General features: G+C 42.7%; 1 protein-coding gene across 2 annotated transcripts in view; it reads left to right on the top strand.

The window, feature by feature from the left end:
* Nucleotides 1-16,873, top strand: part of SAMD10 (sterile alpha motif domain containing 10) — a 65,665-nt gene extending 48,792 nt beyond the window's left edge. The window contains exons 8-17 of one of the 2 annotated variants that reach the window (XM_031951820.1): nucleotides 5,753-5,899; nucleotides 6,480-6,604; nucleotides 6,817-6,909; nucleotides 7,323-7,430; nucleotides 7,723-7,893; nucleotides 8,005-8,199; nucleotides 8,730-8,831; nucleotides 9,430-9,492; nucleotides 10,625-10,723; nucleotides 10,991-16,873. In XM_031951820.1, coding sequence (XP_031807680.1) covers nucleotides 5,753-5,899; nucleotides 6,480-6,604; nucleotides 6,817-6,909; nucleotides 7,323-7,430; nucleotides 7,723-7,893; nucleotides 8,005-8,199; nucleotides 8,730-8,831; nucleotides 9,430-9,492; nucleotides 10,625-10,723; nucleotides 10,991-11,242 — 1,355 coding nt within the window. In that variant the 3' untranslated portion in view covers nucleotides 11,243-16,873. The remainder of the gene's footprint in view (nucleotides 1-5,752; nucleotides 5,900-6,479; nucleotides 6,605-6,816; nucleotides 6,910-7,322; nucleotides 7,431-7,722; nucleotides 7,894-8,004; nucleotides 8,200-8,729; nucleotides 8,832-9,429; nucleotides 9,493-10,624; nucleotides 10,724-10,990) is intronic. The other variant, XM_031951821.1, reaches the window with a different exon arrangement.
* Nucleotides 16,874-17,394: the final 521 nt, after the last annotated feature.

Below are 17,394 nucleotides of genomic sequence, written 5' to 3'. Positions count from 1 at the left end.
ATGCACATAACATATCGACGTGTAACTTCCTGTAGAGAATCATGTATCTACTATAGGCCAGGATATGATTACGTATGAAGTAGTAACTAGAAACAAGCACCAAGATGATAAAAGGCCCTTCAGTCTTTGTAATAAACAGTCTCACACCACCCTGGCTCTTGCCCCTCATAGCTCACAATCTCTGCCGTTTCAGGTAGACAGGAAATGCTGGTCACATAAGGCCTGTTCCACTTGGGGATTAGAGCCAAGACCCCTAACAGTCTGGCACCTAATGTGGGGCCTTCTTACAATAAACATAGATAGGTATATTTGAAAGACACAAAACAAATTGTTCCCTGAGGTAGGTCCAAGGGGGAAAGTTATTACTGATCAGGAGATTCAAAGGTGGCTTCATAGCAGGGAGGTGGCATTTGAGTTGGGCATTAAAGGTTGGGTAGTAATTTGTCAAGCTAAAAGGTAAAGGAAGGATATTGCAAACATTGGGAAGAACTCCAGCCAAGGCATTGAGATAGGAGACTGCAAGGCATGATTGGGCAAGAGAGAATAGATTATTTTGGTTAAAGTATAATGTTTCCAGGGCAAAATCATTTTAGAAAAGACTGGAAAAGTGGGATGGAGCAGATGGCCTTAAATACCAGACCAAGGACTTTGATTTATTCATTATGCAGTGGGATCACAAAGTGATTCAGAGCCACATCAAACTTTAGAATCTATTTAGTTCAGCCCTTTCATTTTACAGTTCAGGAAACCAGGGCCCAGAAAATTAATTTGCTCAAGGTCATACATACAGTAAGTGGTAGTCAGGTTGTTCAACACCTAATTTAATGCTCTCTTTATTCTTTCTCCATTCCCAAATTTCCCCATTAAAAAAAAAATGAGGAAGAGTTAAAGATTTGGGGGCAAAAGGATGACATGACAAGATTTACTTTAAAGGATATTCAGTTTGGCAGCAGAATGAAAGGTGAAATAGAGAGGAAGAAACTAGAAGTTACCTTTTTCTAGGAAGTGATAAACAAGGCAATCATAATCCAAGTTTATACTGTGATGGTAGAAATGAGACTAAAGATAAGATAAATTCCAGTGATGTTCTAGGAGGTTTTTTGTTTGTTTAGTTGCTTATTTTGAACTGAGCTCTTCTGTCTGCCTTAGATTCATCTTTAAAAAAAAAAATAGGGGTTTTCCCCCCAGTTATCATGCAAAGATAGTTTTCAACATTCATTTTTACAAAATTTTGTGTTCCAAATTTTTCTTCCTTCCTTCCCACTAACCCCCCCCCCCCACTTTCCCTATACAGCAGGCAATCCAATATGGGTTAAATGTGTGCAATTCTTCTAAACATATTTATATAATTCATCATGCTGCGTAAAAAAAAAAAAAAAAAGTGAAAATAACTATGCTTTGGTCTACATTCAGTCTCCATCTTTCTCTCTTTGGGTGCAGATATTTTTTTCCATCCTAATTCAGTTGGAATTATCTTGAATCACCTCATTGTTGAAAAGAACCAAGTCTACTACAGTTGATCATCACATAACCTTGTTGCTGTATACAGTGTTCTCTTGCTCTACTCATTTCATTTAGCATCAATTTGTATAAGTTTTTCTGAAATCAGCATGCTCATCATTTTTTATAGAACAATAACATTCTAATACATATACCATAACTTATTTGGCCATTTCTCAACTGATGGCCACACACTTAATACACTACTCAACTAGTGGGTAGTTCCTTGCCACTAAAAAAAAAGATTGCTACAAACATTTTTGCACATGTGGATTTTTTCCCTTTTTTATGATCTGCCTGGGATCCAGTAGAGTCACTGTTGGATCAAAGGGTATGCATAGTTTGATAGCCCTTTGGGTACAATTCCAAATTGTTCTCCAGAATGGTTGGATCAGGTCAGAACTCCACCAACTATGTATTAGTGCCCCAGTTTTCCCATATCCCCTCCAATATTTATCATTATCTTTTCCTGTCATTTTTAGTCAATCTGAGAAGAACTCCCTCAGAATTGTCTTAATTTGCATTTCTCTAATCAAGAGTGATTTAGAACATTTTTCCATATGACTAGAAATAGTTTTAATTTCTTCTTCGGAAAATTGTCTTTTTATATCCTTTGACCATTTATCAATTGGAGAATGCCTTGAATTCTTATAAATTTGAAGCAATTTTCTTTGTTTTAGAATGAGGCCCAGAAACACTAGATGTAAAATTTTTTCCCTCAACTTTCTGCTTCTCTTCTAATCTTGGCTACATTGGTTTTGTTTGTATAAATTTTTTTAATTTAATGTAATCAAATTTATCCACTTTATATTTTATAATATTCTGTAGTTCTTTGGCCATAAATTTCTCTCTTCTCCATAAATCTTGGGGTTAGACTATCTTCTTGTTCTCCTAATTTGCTCATAGTATCATCCTTTATGTTTAAATCATGAACCCATTTCGACCTTACCTTAGTATAGGGTGGTAGATGTTAATCAGTTTCTAGTTTCTGCCATATATATTTTCCAATTTTCCCAGAAATTGTCATCAAATAGTGAGTTCTTAGCCCCAAAATTAGAATCCATGGATTTATCAAACACTGGATTATATTGTCATTGACTATTGTGTCTTGGGTTCACTAATTCAGAAGTTTTTATATCACAATCACATTTGCTTTCAGACATATTCTTTTCCCATTTTGCTCTTCATCCTTTTCTTCCATTATTGAGCTCTGCCTTGTAACAAAGAAAAAAAGTTAAACAGAATTAATATATAGTGTGACCTTGTCTGTCAGTTTATTAAATATTTTGCACTGGTAGCCCCAGGGATATTTTATTGTCTAGTCTTCAGAACCAAGATTAATCATTACAGTTATTTAGAGTGCAACTGCCTTCTTTGTGTTTTTTTTTTTTTCCATTTTCATTAAGGTGATATTACATTGTATATATTGTGACTCTGGATCTTCACACTTTTTGTATTAGTTCATGTCACAGTTCTCCAAATTGCCCATATCTGGGATTTAAAAAAACAAAAAACAAAACTTTTATTTGTACATCACTTTTAATTTTCAAATATGTCCTTCCTATCTCTTCTAAGGTGACATCCTCTATAACAAAAATAAAAACAAGAGGAAAAAAAAGTAGTTCAGTAAAACTATTGAAACATCAACTGAATGTGACAAATAAACAATATCCATAGACACTCACCTCTGCCACGAAAAATAGAAAGTTGATTTTCTCATCTGTTCTTTAAAGCAGCTGTATCATTATAAGTACAGTATTAATTTTAAAAAATCTTTCCATTTATTCCAGTAATTATTCCAGTATTTATGTGTATAGTTTTCCTGATTCTGTTCACTTTACTTTATATCAGTTCATGTAAGATTTCTAAATTTCTCTGTATTTATAATTTCTTACAGAACACTAATTTTCCATTCCAGTATATCAAGGTTTCATTATTCATTGCTCAGTTGATGTGCATCTACTGCATTCCAATTCTTTGTACTACAAAAAGTGCTGCTTTAAATATTTTGGTGCCATATTTGTTGATCTTTGTAGCACAATAATATTATATTATACTCTATACCATATACACAATAATATACTGTTATACAGTCATAATTTGTTTAGTTATTTTCCACTTTGTTTTTTTTATTTTTTGTTATTATAAATATATTACTATTCATGTATTCATCAAACATTTATTATGTGCTTACTATATGCTAGGCACTAGGGCTAAAAGGGACAAAAATAGCACAATTCCTGTATTCAAGAAGCTTATATTTTATTAGGGAAAAAATATGAATACAAGTCAGGACAAAATATATACAAAGTAATATAACATCTGGGGAATAAAGGAAATTACGAGCAACTGTGAAGATCAGGTTAGACTTCATTTAGAAGGGGGGTACTTGCATCTTAAAAGGAACTAGGGATTCTCTGAGGTAGAGAGTAAAGTTCATTCCAGGCCTGGATGATACAAATAGCCAGAGAGCTTAGGCATGGAATATTATGAATGGGATCATCAAAGCTAGTTATTCTGAGACATGGAATGTATGAAGCAGAGTAACATGCAATAAGCCTGAAAAGGAAGGTAGGAAACATATTATAAAAGACCTTAAATATCAGAGGGGTTTGAATGGTATAAGTAAAAGGAAGGTACAAAAACTTGTTGATGAGGTTAGGGAATCCACAATGAGGAAGGATGATTTGATAAGACTTGTGTTCTAGAAATATCACTTGGGCAGATTGGTGAATTTTAAAGTGGGAAGCTAGAATGTAGGGAAGTCATTTAGGAGACTACTGTAGGTCCAGATGAGAGGGACTGGGGCCTGGATTCACATGGTTGTAACAGGAGAGAGAGAATGGGACTGATACAAGAACTAATGTGGAAGTTTGATTTGGCAACTGATGAAATGTTACATGAGTGAAAATGAAGGGTAGAGAATGACTTCTAGGTTGTAAAGAGTTAAAAAGTGAAGTGATTAAGAAAAGAGGAAACAGAGACAATGAATAGAGATATTTTTCCAAGCATTTGGCTATGAAAAGGAGAAGAGGGTATAAGATTATACATGCATATTTTGGCATATGTGAGATCTTTTTGTCTTTAACCTCTTTGGAACCATGCTTGGCAATGTGATTACTAGATTCAAAACATTTTAGTGACTCTTCTTTCATAATTTCAAATTGTTTTTCAGGATGGAAACCAGACCATATAATTCTAACAACAATATGTTGGTATATCTGTCTTTTAGCTCCTCCATCAATGACTATTTTATCATCTTTAACAATTTGATGGATATAAAATAAAATCTCAGTGGTTTAATTTGCACTTTTTGTTATAAGTGATTTGTACCAGTCATTCATATGGTTGTGAAGAGTTTATAATTATTCTTTTGAAAACTTCTGTTCTTTTGACTACTTATCTTTTAGAGACAAATTAATCCTAATTAATCTATGGACTAATTTTTACTATCATGGATATGAAATGTACCCTATGGATGTGTGTGTGTGTGTGTGTGTGTGTGTGTGTGTAAGTGTAATAACTCAAACCCCATACTATGTAGGAAACCTTATGACATTCTGAGGGAGATGCAAAATTGAACTAAGATAGTTTATGTCCTCACAGAGCTTGCTGTCTATTTAGCATATGGATCATTTGGTTTTGCAACTATAATATTCAACAATATGATAAGTTGGGGGGTAGAAAAGAGAATTTGGTGAGAAGCTTCTTCACATTTTTCAAATGAGGAAGTTGAACGGGGTAATTTTAAAGATCTCTTTCAGCTTTTAATCCTTCAATCCAAAGAAACTTTTGTAATATTATTCATCTTTTAATATAGCTGCATAGTAAGATCAAATTTTGTGTCTGGTGTTCTTATAGATTAACTTACATTTATCCACATATATAATGTAAAATATCCTTTGGGTAAAAGGCCTCTCCCTGGATTAGAGTTCTGAGAAAGTCCCTGAGGCTCAGTTCTAAAATGGTAGACTCAGAACCCTAGAGATATTCAAAGGAGAAGTCCTTCAGGTTAGCATAGTAGAGAAATCAGATAGGCTGTCTACTCTATCTGCTGATTATTCCTGGGGAACCAATGTGGAGAAGATATCTATGGGCTTCCGTGTTTTCCTGAGAAACTCTTAGTATCTCCATGAAGCCTACGGTGGAACCTGGAGGTATTACTGTAAATCTTAGTATATCCAAAAGAGACTTGGAACTGGGGTGCTAGATGTGATAGTGGGTCTATTAGTGAAATCCTTATCCCTCCCAGGCCTTGCCAAGGCAGAGGACAAGGCCAAGGCCCACCGTGCAAAGAAGTTGGAAGCCAGCAGCAGTGCTGAGGAGGGGAGGAAAAAGGTCTTGGCAGCTAATGTGAAGAAAGAGGTGGTACCTATACCCACAGCTCACCTGAGCACAGGTGAGTGGGTGGAAGAGTTCCTCTAGCCTAAGAAAGGCTAATGTCAAAGAATGGGCTGATTCCTGGCCCAATAATAATAATGGTAGCTCACGTTTTTCTTAAGCTTTTCAAAGCACAAGCATTTGATCCACTTGAGTCTATGATTATCCCCATTTTACAGCTATGGAAACTAAATTTCAGAAAGGCTAAGTTTACCTGGGTAATAGAGTATCTTTCAAATTCAGAATTTTTCTGACATGCTTCTCTAATAGCCTGGAGAAAAGGCAGGGAAGGGGGTTAAGGGTTTCAGAACAGTATCAAGAACTGTGGGATTCTTGGAAGTATAGAGAACAAGAGGCTCAGATAGCCTCAAAATGCAGTGTGTTCCTATGATCTTACAAATGAGAAAACAAAATTATTTTGGGCAGGTGAGTTCAAAGGAAAAATCAGATATAGGTGGGCAAGACATAAACTTACTTTTGAGCAGAAGACCAGTACAGGCCTTCTGGAGTGTGCAGATGGGTGCTTTGTGTGGCACCTTCCTCTCCTGCCCGGGTCTCTCTCTTATCCCTTTCTCCCCATATCCCTTCTTGTACTCCAGGAAGCCCTGAGGAGCAATGGCAAAGAATCCTCCATGAGAAGGGTGAGGTTGTCTGTCCCACCTGTGGAGTCATCACCAGGAAAACCATTGTAGGCCTCAAAAAGCACATGGATGTTTGCCAGAAGGTAAGGATGAGGCTAGACCCTGAGGCCCAGGGATAAGGATGCAACAGGACCCAGGTGTCCTGGAATCAAGAAAGCTCCCTCCTGTTTGCCTGGAGCCTATTCTACCCAAGACCTGAAAGAAGGAAGGGTGACAATGAGGAGGGAGTGGATCTTGTCTCCTTTTGTCCCCTGCCCCCATACCTGACTGGGAGTGGGGGTGGGGGGCTGTCCAGCTGCAGGATGCTCTCAAGTGTCAGCACTGCAAGAAACAATTCAAGTCAAAGGCAGGGCTCAACTACCATACCATGGCGGAGCACAGCAGCAAGGTACGATTGTCTCCCCCTCCCCTGCCCCTGATACCTCTATGCCGATTATCCTCTCAGTTCATTGACCCATTAACTCACTCCCTAGTCATATCCCTCTGCCTAAGACAGGCTGGTGAATCTTTCCCCTCTTTGGCATTTACATTAGATAAACTTGTTGATTACTCGTAAGAAGGGGAATAGGACAGGCCTGTGCATGTCTGTGAGGTTTAAGGGTGTGTGGATGTGTGTTTTACCTGGAGAGGATTAAGGTATGCAAATGTCACAAGGACAGAGGCATGTTGTTTGCATGTACGAGTTGGAATAGGAAGAAGCACATATAATGGAGAAAGAGGACAGCCAAAGTATGTATGTATATTGAAGGAGAAAAGTCCCTTGAAAGAGCTAATTCTAGCTCTGATCTTATCTGTCTCCAGCCTCAGCCCCTGACAGATATGGAGCCTACAGAGTTGGATGAACAAGAGGAACGGGAACGTTTGAGGAAGGTTCTGAAGCAGATGGGGAAACTCAAGTGTCCCAATGAGGTCATTTTCCATTCCCCAACCCTAAGCTTCCAGAAGTCATGCTTCTCATCCCCAATGTCCCTTGTGTTTGAGATCACTCAGTTTGGGGAGAGTCTCTAGGCAGGTAACTTGTTCTAGTCAGGTTGAAAGACAATGATAATGGTCATTAAAAAGAATTCTTCAGTTTATATGTATCTCTGTTTCCCATAAAGAAATGGATACTTGGTGGGGCTCTGTGGCTCGGTCCCTCTCTAGAAATGACTGGGACTAACCCTGGGTGAGATCTCACTTTTAATGAACCTTGTATTCATAGGGATGTGCAGCTGCCTTCTCTAGTCTCATGGGGTACCAGTATCACCAGAGACGCTGTGGGAAGCAGCCATGTGACCTGGACAGTCCCGTGTTCACCTGTCCTCACTGTGGTAAGACCTACAAATCCAAGGCTGGCCATGACTATCACCTCCGCTCAGAGCATCCTACCCCGGTAAAATACCCTTTTCACTCTTCCTCTTAGTTTTATGTTTATATGAACATCTGTTCTCAGAAATGTTAATAACTTCTCCAAAATGTTATGTTACAACCTTTTCTTGTTTAGCCTCCTGAAGAGCCTGCAGGAAAACCTCCTGAACCAGATGTTGAGATGGACATGGAACGGACACCAAGTGGACGGATCCGCCGGACATCTGCCCAGGTAGCAGTGTTTCACCTCCAGGAGATTGCAGAGGATGAGCTAGCTCGGGACTGGACCAAGCGGCGAATGAAGGATGATCTTGTGCCTGAAACCAAGAGGGTGAGACAGCTAGAGGAGGGAAGTGCTAAATAATTTGGAGCTGGTCGTTTGCCCTCTTTAGTTACCTGCTTGAAGATCACTGACCATATGACTGCTAACTGATAGTTGGATTCCAAAGTCACGTCCACTTCTATCTCTGAAAGGACTGGGTTTACAAACAAGTTGTCCCACTACCTCATTTGGGCACCCAGTGCCTCCTAACTTCACTCTCTCTGGCCCCAGTACAGGTTATGCAGTTTATTTTTAGTGTTTATATTGCTGTTTGACTCTCTTTGGGGGGCAGGGATGACCTTTGGAGTGCAGGGTATAGCTGTAGAGAATGCCTTCCATCCCTTCTTGCATGACTTCTTTCTGTATCATGGTGGTTCCAGATTAGTGGGTGATATAGACAGATGATTGAGCAGAACGGGGTTTGAGGGGAGGTAAGGGGATTGGCCACAGATTACCTCGTACTCTCCTGCCCCCATCACAAAGAGAGCCAATGTGTGGGGAAGGCTGCCCTGTCGTCCATCACACACATTGTTTGGCAGCTTAATTACACTCGGCCAGGACTCCCAACACTGAATCCCCAGCTGCTGGAGACGTGGAAGAACGAAGTGAAGGAGAGAGGTCATGTCAACTGTCCTAATAATGTAAGGATGAGAGGTGTGGAGAAGCTGGGGGAGGGGAGGAAAGAGTCCAGACTTGACCTTCCCGGGGAAGGGCCTGCCTGTGTCTCTAGCCCTGACTTTAAACAAACACATGAGAGTTATGAAGAAGCTCTGAAGTTTAAGAGTTAGATGAGTCCCTATCTAACTTCCTTGAATACTGGGGGCATTGAGCAAGCATTCAGATTGCCCTATGTAAGAGGTCACAGAAGCTATAGTATGAGAAGGGGTTCAAATTTGGGGATTTGTCTTGAGATTCCTGTGGACACAAACAAGAGACAAGTTCCCTATCCTTAACTCCTTGCTCCCTTCCTTGGAAGTAGGCCCAAGAAACTCTTCTGCTGTAACTCTGTCTCTGGGTATTTTTTTGGGGGGAAGTTGGGGGTAGGTCAGGTCTGTCCTTAGACCTGATAGTATCTTCCAGTTTTAACATTCTGGAAGAAACCTTAGAGGTTCCATCTACTCTTACCCCATCAGTTACCTCAGCAGGGGATATTAGTTCCCAGAAAAGGGAATGTTATATACAATAAAGCAGCGTCATCCCATGATTCTCCTTTGCTTCTGTCTTCTGTCTCCCTTTCAGTGCTGTGAAGCCATCTATTCCAGTGTGTCTGGGCTGAAAGCCCACCTGGCCAATTGCACCAAGGTCAGTCTTCTATTCCCTCACTCAGGATTCTTTTTGTCAGAAGGGGCCATAGCAGTGGTATAGAAAAGTTGTGTACGTTTCTGGGCCACAATGAGAAGAGGGGTTCACATAAAGGAAATAATCCCTCCAGAGTTATCTGTACAACAGAAGGAAACGATGCCCTCTCGGTTAATCCAAGGTAGTGGAAAATCTTCCCCTTTATTAGGGTCTATTGTTAAGACTCAAAGAGGCATCATGAAAGAGCTAGATGGTCCAATCAATGCTGAAAGCAATAGTCCCTTTTATTTGGCCTATTTTAATGGAAGGCCTTATGACTTAACTGGAGACGCTCCAGGGATCTCTAAGAGGGAAGCAGGGAAGCAAGGGAAGGCTTTGGGGCAGGATCTCACAGCCTTCTCACCCAGAACCCACAATTCCATAAGAGTGCAGAGAAGTATCCAACTAGAGAACTTACGGAACCATCCCAGTCTGATCTTGGCAAGAGGAGAGAGGCTGCTCTAAGGCCATGGCACAGTATTATGTCCAGCTGTCTTCACTCCTCTTATCAGGATAGTTTAGATATTGTATTAGAAGGGCTTTCTCACGTAGGCAAGTATGATTGGTGCTTCCCTGACAGAACTCAGGGTTAGGAAACTCAATAGTGATTTGCAGAAAGTAAGATGGGATGTGATTGAAAAGAGAAAAACCTAAAAATTTTCCAGACTAGAACACCCTCTTTACTCTGCTCAAGAAAGCTCCCAGAGAAGTGAAACTCGTGTATATAGTGTCATTCTGGATTTAGACTGGCAGGCCTCTTCTCAGCATCCCACTTAACCCAGGGAGTTGGGACCTCCTTTCCAAAGAGGATTACTGGTCTTTTCTCTGAGAAATGGCCCAATGGACAGGCTTCCTGAGGCATATAGACTTCATTGTTCCTGGGGCTGCAGCTTCTCAGTTGCTTGAGTCCCTGTGGGAGAAGAGGGAGATTTGTATATGTGTGTTGGGGGTGGGGTAAAGAATGGATGTTTGTGTTGCCTGGCTTTGTTTGGGTTTGAGGATTGCAGAACTGCTTGTCAGCATATTCTGAGGCCTTGTGAGACAGGGCCAAGATGGAGGGCTCAGGGGATCATGAACCCAGCTCTGTGTACTGCAGGGAGACCACTTGGTGGGGAAGTATCGATGCCTCCTGTGTCAGAAGGAGTTCAGCTCTGAGAGCGGTGTTAAATACCACATCATCAAGACACATTCAGAGGTGAGGACCATGGACTGTCAGCTGAACCTCTTGAATAACAATCCCAGTGACAAGGGTTCTCAGCCTGGTCCCCCTGGAATCAGGAATGGGTGGAAGGGGAGGCTGGGTTTGAGTCTGGGAAAGATGGGAGGAGGGAGTTGGTCATGTAGTTATAGTGAGATTGGGAAGCCAACATTTAAGGAAAAGCTGATCTTTTAGTTATACTAGACATGGATAACAATTGCTCCTGAATCTGCAAGCCTTCACTCTGCCTTTCTCTCTGTATAGAACTGGTTCCGTACCTCAGCAGACTCCCCACCCAAACCCAAGAGCAGAGAGCAGCTCTCTGCCAAGGAGAAGAAGAAAAGCACATCAAGTGGAAAGAAGCGAGGCCGAAAACCCAAGGAACGGCCCTCTGAGGGCCCCCCCACAAAGACTTCCCCCAAGCCCCAGGACGATTGGCCCTTGGGTGGTCGAGACAAGGGGAACCGAATGGTGCCCAGCCGGAAATCGGGAGCCAGTAAGGTGCCTGAGAAGTGAGCAGAGGCTGGGGCTGGGGAGAGGGTGGGGATTGGGGAGGCCAGGCTGCTTCTCAGACTGTCTGGGGACTGAGTTTACAGGCCAGGGAGAGGAGAAGGGAGGGGAGGAGGGAGCTGGCTCCGATCTCCCATCCCTCGTCCTTTGGCTTTCCTATCCTTCTCCCTATCTCCCTGGCCATTCCTTTGGAAGGAAGAAGAAAACCACTCCCAGGGACCTGCTTCTTAGCCTTGTTTAACTGAGAGAGGCTGTGGCAGCCCATCTAAGGATTTGTCAGTTAGTCCATCCACATGCATTGTCATGTCATACACACGCTTGCCTGGGTTGCAGTGTGCTCAGGTTGGGAAAGGGGCCAGTTGGTGTGCACAGGTAAACACACACACACACACACACACACACACACACACACGGGTTGCAGTGTGCTCAGGTTGAGGAGGGGACCAGTTGATGTTCAAAGGGAGAAGAAAGTGCAATAGGGGTGGGGCTGGGGAGGTTCCTTAGGAGGAGTAGCAAGGCTTCCTACGAGAAGAATGGGGACTGATAGGATACTTGGTCTGGAGGCCTCTTAGGCTACTGGGCACTGGGGGTATAGGAAATGGAGTGAGAGAGATTCGTGTCTAGATAATCTCTCAGAGCCAAGACTTTGGATGCTTGGAAATTGTTTAAGAGTGATCTTGAGTGGAGGCCCCAGGAAAACCTCCCTCTTCTTCCCACATTGCCAGGGATAAACTGACTTTGGGGTACTTTGGAAAAAAAGCTAAAGGTCCAGAACTTCTTTCTGGAGGGACAGGACTATACTGGGGAGGGAAAGGGAAGACTACGTAGGTTCTCAGGTCTTCTGGGGGTAGGGGACAGATTTTGCTTTAGTTGAAGGAATGATTGGGTCTGGACTTTCTTGTACCTACTAGCTCTACATTAACATTTCTGATTTCTTAGCCTTTGGATAGGAGAAGTGCTGGTCCTGTTCTCAGGAGATCTCACTTTTTGTGCTCTCATGGCATTGTGTTTCTGAAAAGGATTGCTTGTAGTTTCTTGGGAAGAATTAGGCAAGAGTGACCTAAGACCCAATCTATGTCTATAGCTTCTCTTCCTCTCAGCACTGTAAGCCTGAACCCTCTGTAGCCACTTTGTTGGACAGAACTCATATATTCTTGGCGGTCCCTTTGTATTTCTTCAACCCTTCTCTTCTCTTTTTCCTCCCTTCTATATCTGTCTACTTAACCTCCACCAGAGAGTATAGGGAGAGTAAGAACTGAAGGGCTGACCGATATTGTGATGAGGTGGAAGGGCAGATATAGAGACCCTTAAAAACACTTTCTGATATTCCTTTCCCTTGGGAGCTGTGCTCTTAGGTGACTTGCCCATCTATCATTCTTTATCTCTGAGTGTTGACTTCTCTGGTTCCTTGGCGGAGTTAAGGGAAGATTGCCAGAAAATAGGGAAGGTAAATGTCATTCAATTTCTGTAGCTCTGGTACTCTGTATTCCAGAGTTCCATATCCCCTCTGTTGAAAGATGTATGTTCTGTATGTGACAATTACACACAGAACTGGTGATAGTGAGAGATAGAACATAGTTGTGCAAGGCCCCCTTGCTCTCTCTGCACTTGACCTTTACTAGTTTTCTCCAGTCATAGTATCATAGGATTTAGAACTGTAAGGGAGTCTTTGAGATCATCTTGTCCAGCTCTCTCATTTTGACAGATGAGAAACTGAGGCCCAGAGAAATGAAGTGAGTTTGTCAGATTCCAAACCTGACTCCATATATGAAGTTTCCCCCCCTCCATCCCTCCTCCCCTCACTGCACCACAGTGCCCAACCTGGCTACTGCCTCAGAAACTAGAAAGTAGAGTTAATGTTAATGACAGCTCTAGGGATGCAGATGATAGGAAGGGCCCACAGCTCCTGATAGGCTCTTCCTTGTAGAATGACCTACTGGTTCTAGACTCTGTAGGTTGGAATGAGATAATATGTGGCACCTGCTTTGTGGATGGTGGAGAGTGAATGTCCTCTAGATGGGAGTGCTTAGCACCAGTGAGGCGTTTAGTAAATTCTTATTTCTTGAAAGCAATGGGAGATAGACTTTCCTCCAGGAATCGCCCCCAACACATCCTCCCCAGTAAGTTCTTAGCATCCATTGTAACCTTGCCTTTGAGCATTTCCTCAGCTCCCAGCCAACTGACTGATTCCCGAATCTCCTTTGGGATCTTTTATCTTCAGTTTTAATGGCAGAAAGAACTAGATAGAGGATTGGAGGCAGCAAGGAAGGATCGAATGTGGGTTTTTGGGAAGTTGGAAGGAATTCTAATCTCATATTGTAGCTTTAGAACTGGAAGTGACATTAGAGGTCATTTTGTTCACTCCCTCATTTTACATTTAAAAAATAGAGGCCCCAAGAAACTAAGGTCCTCAAGGAGGAAGAGTTGACCTTTGAACCCAATTGCTCTGACAAATCCAGCACTTTTTTCATCACATTACAGGGTTATGATGGAGATTGGTCAAGGCAAGGTGGAATCCACAAGGAAGTGGTAGCTTTGGACTAGCACATTTAAAGAAGTCAAGCTTGACTTTTCTCCCTCTTCTTCCCACAAATATAGTGTGACCTCATGTAGGAAAAGTCACCTGAAATGAGGAGCCAGTCAGAATGAAAAAGGGGAGTCAGTCTAGTACACACACAGAAGCTTACACTGCCTTCCCAAAACAAATTGTTTTTGGATTATTTGCTGTTATGGATTATCTGTGCCACCAGTCCCCTCCATTAATGCAGATAATAGACATAATTATGACCTAGTTTATCACTGGGTCTTCCCTCTAATACCCTATCCCCTTCCCTCCCTGGAAGAGAAGAAAGCCCCTTTAAGTTGAGGGAGGTTTGGATGTAGCTAAAGACATAAAGGAGCTGCTGTAAGTGGGCTGGTTGGGGAAGGGATCTCTGTTACCCCAGGTGTCCCCAAGGATCCATTTGTAGGAGCTACAATCCATGATGTGAATTTTTATATTTGCCCAGTGTGTGTCTCCTAGATATTGTGAGAAAGCCAGTTGTCTTCACAAGTAACAAATAATTTTATATCCTTTTTATACTATAAATTGTCTAATCTTTGACACTTTGGTGCTAAGGGTTTCCTGGTACCGACTGTACTTTGGGGGAGCCAGTGCTTCCCTGAGCCTCAGACGTTGACATTTTGGATCACAATGGCAGGTCCAGGACCACTTTCCCCTACTCCCTCCAGCTACTGAAACTCAGTCAGGGGCCTGAGGATTTAGTGACTCAGGCCATGGCTTCATCTCTCCAACCCCCAAAAAGAGCCTTCAGGGCAGGGCCCACCCAGCACAGGTCCATGGGGGAGGTGGACATAGTCAGGATAGTTTCCTGCCCATAGACCCTCATGGTGAGGCTGGGCTCAGGGATACACCTCACAAAGATAATTTCCCCTCTGAGCCTTCTTACCCCTTATTTGACTCAATTGCCTCAGAGTAGTGTGTGACCAAGACTGAGATTGATGCTATCCTCAGGGGGCAAGGACAAAAGGAGAGATGGGAACCTTGGCTTAGGGCTGGGACATGTCATTGCTTTTCCTGTCCTAGGCTAGGGCTTTAGGGTCAGGTATATTAGAGGGGCTGATCCTATATGGTGGTGGTCTTAGAGGAATTGGGCCGTTTCCTCTGCTTTACCTTGGAATGAGAGGGGACATACTGATCCCTTCTATCAGGAGGTCTCCAGTTGAAGGGAGACACAGGAATTGATTTAAAGATACAAACAAGAGGAAATTAATAGAAGAGAAAAGCCAAAGTCCTGAGGGGAAGCAGAGAAAATTTAGAATGGAGAGATTAAACAAAAAACAAACAAAAAAAAACCTAGCCTTGAGCTATTTGAAGTATCAGAAGTATATTGCTTAGAAGATCAAAAAAAGGCTAGTGGCAGAGAAGAGATGGTATGTGCCACGTTGCTTAAACACACCATTTCTTCTACTCTCAAGCCATCTTCTCTTACCCTTTAATTATTTCCTCCCAATCCTGGGGCTCCGGGGAATAGAAGTTTATTGGGTTCAGAGGTGTACGTGGAGAGGGTGGTGGAGGTAGTTGTCATGGATACAAAAGAAGAGGTCTCTGCCCTCAGTCCTTGAGCTAATTTTTGGGAGACCAGGTGGTCATGGTTCCTCACTAAGGAATCCCTGGGGGTGGAGGGTTGAACTGCAGAGCAAGACGGGTCCCTATTAACTTGGATTTTAGCACTTTACTCCCTCCTGGGTAAATTGGGTATATGGTTCCACTGGTTTTGGTAAGGATGGGCAGGTCTGGGTCACATCTAGAATCACTGCAAGCAGTTGAGGGCTCGAGTGTTGCAGCCACTGCCCTCCACCTTTCACCCCTACCCGTGATTTTCCCCTGCTTCCCCATCTGCCCCCAGAAGGGGGAGCGCCGGCATCGAGTTCCGGACTTAGGATGTCCCTATCCCCAAAACACACACACAGTCTCTCGCTGCCGCTGACATATTCAAGGCCACCTTCTCCAGATCTACCTCTGACCTTGCTGGGGCACCCAAATCCAGCCCTCAGTAGTAGGGGATGGGTGTGTGTGTATGCAGAGAGGAGGGCCAGCGCTTGCACAGGGAGATCGGGTAAAGGGTGGGCAGAGCTTGGGTGTGATAGAGGAGTGGACAGAATTTCAAGGTAAAAAAGAAAAGGATGCACTTTATTTGCACGTGCAGAGGCGATGGGGGCGGGCAATACTTATGCCTCGACCTTCCACGAGGGCTCCGAAATCTGCCCTTTCACAGATTCCTCACTTTCCCCAAAAAGCCTCTGACCCTTGCTGTCGGGATCATTTTGGGACTGGGGAGGGCTAGACTTGAAAGAGGTCTTGCTTTACCCCTCTCCACCCTACCACCGCTGATTCAGACTCTCCTGTTGGAGCAGGTCCAGAGACAATCCCTGGACTTGCCCGCCTGTCCCAGCCCATCAGAGCATCCTCTCCCTTTGGGCTTCATTTGGTTTTTATGCCCATTCTTAGACATAAGTGCATTTTGGAAAAAAAGTTTCAATTTATCCCTTGTAACCACATATATACATATATATTATATCTACAAAGTGTTTATTTGCGAGAGGCGTTTTAACGGCAACCTACCCGAGGCTGAGCGCCCCCTTCCCCCCCCCCCCCAAGTGTGATGATCTGTGCCCTCCTTAATCATCTGCGAGCACGGGGTGAAAGTTGGTAAGGGCCCCGAGCTGGAGGGTACAGTGCTGTAAAGCCCGGGGTCAGCGAGGACCGGGCTAGAAGCCGATTCCTGTATGTATGAAAACGACCGTATCAGATAAATGTTTATTGATTCTTTTTCATGACTTGGGTGCGAGTGAGTTTGTTGTGCAGATAGGGGGAGGGTCACAAGTGGGCATCAAGACACGCACACCTTCTTGACCAACTGGGACTGAGGAAGACTGGTTCCAGAGACTGAAGCACCTCCTCTGGAGATGTGAGTTTGAGAAGGGGAAGGAGGTCCAATGCAACTTCCAGAATGGTACCCCAGCACTTAACTTGGCTTCCCATTCCCGAGGACCCAGAATTCTCTAGGAAAACAAAATTATTATAGACAAATAAATCCTGCCCTCAAGGACCTTACTATGAGGGGCTGTCTCAGATGAAGCTTTTTTCCTGGTCATCCCTCCTCCCATCCCCTACTTGGGTGGTACACTATTCTATATCACATACTGCTTTCTTTTGCAACCCTGATACCTTTATATATGTGTATTCTGGTCTTATCCCCTTTCTAATAAGAATTTTGTTTTCCTCTACCTCACCTATTCCCTACCATTCTCTTTGCATTGTTTTTTGGAGGTAGAAGAAGCTTAATGTTTCTTAAGTGAATGAATAAATGGGGACACACAAATTAACTATGATGCATGTAAGTTAGAGAATGATTAAGTGCACACTTAAGATAAAGTTGTTTTAAAGAGATTGAAGGAGAGAAGAATCATAACTGGGTAGCTGAGAGAAGGCTTTAGCAGTCATCTCAATGATATCTTAAGGAAAAAGAACAAGTCCCTTAGAGAGAAATGTGGATAAAGACTTTTTGATATAGATGCAATGTAAAAAATGATATAATAGGCATGTATGAAGTATCCCTTTTGTGTAAAATACTGCACTAGGTGCTAGGGGTACC

Source organism: Sarcophilus harrisii, chromosome 2, assembly GCF_902635505.1.
Source record: "Sarcophilus harrisii chromosome 2, mSarHar1.11, whole genome shotgun sequence".
NCBI lineage: Eukaryota > Metazoa > Chordata > Mammalia > Dasyuromorphia > Dasyuridae > Sarcophilus > Sarcophilus harrisii.
This window is presented reverse-complemented; position numbering and strand designations above follow the sequence as displayed.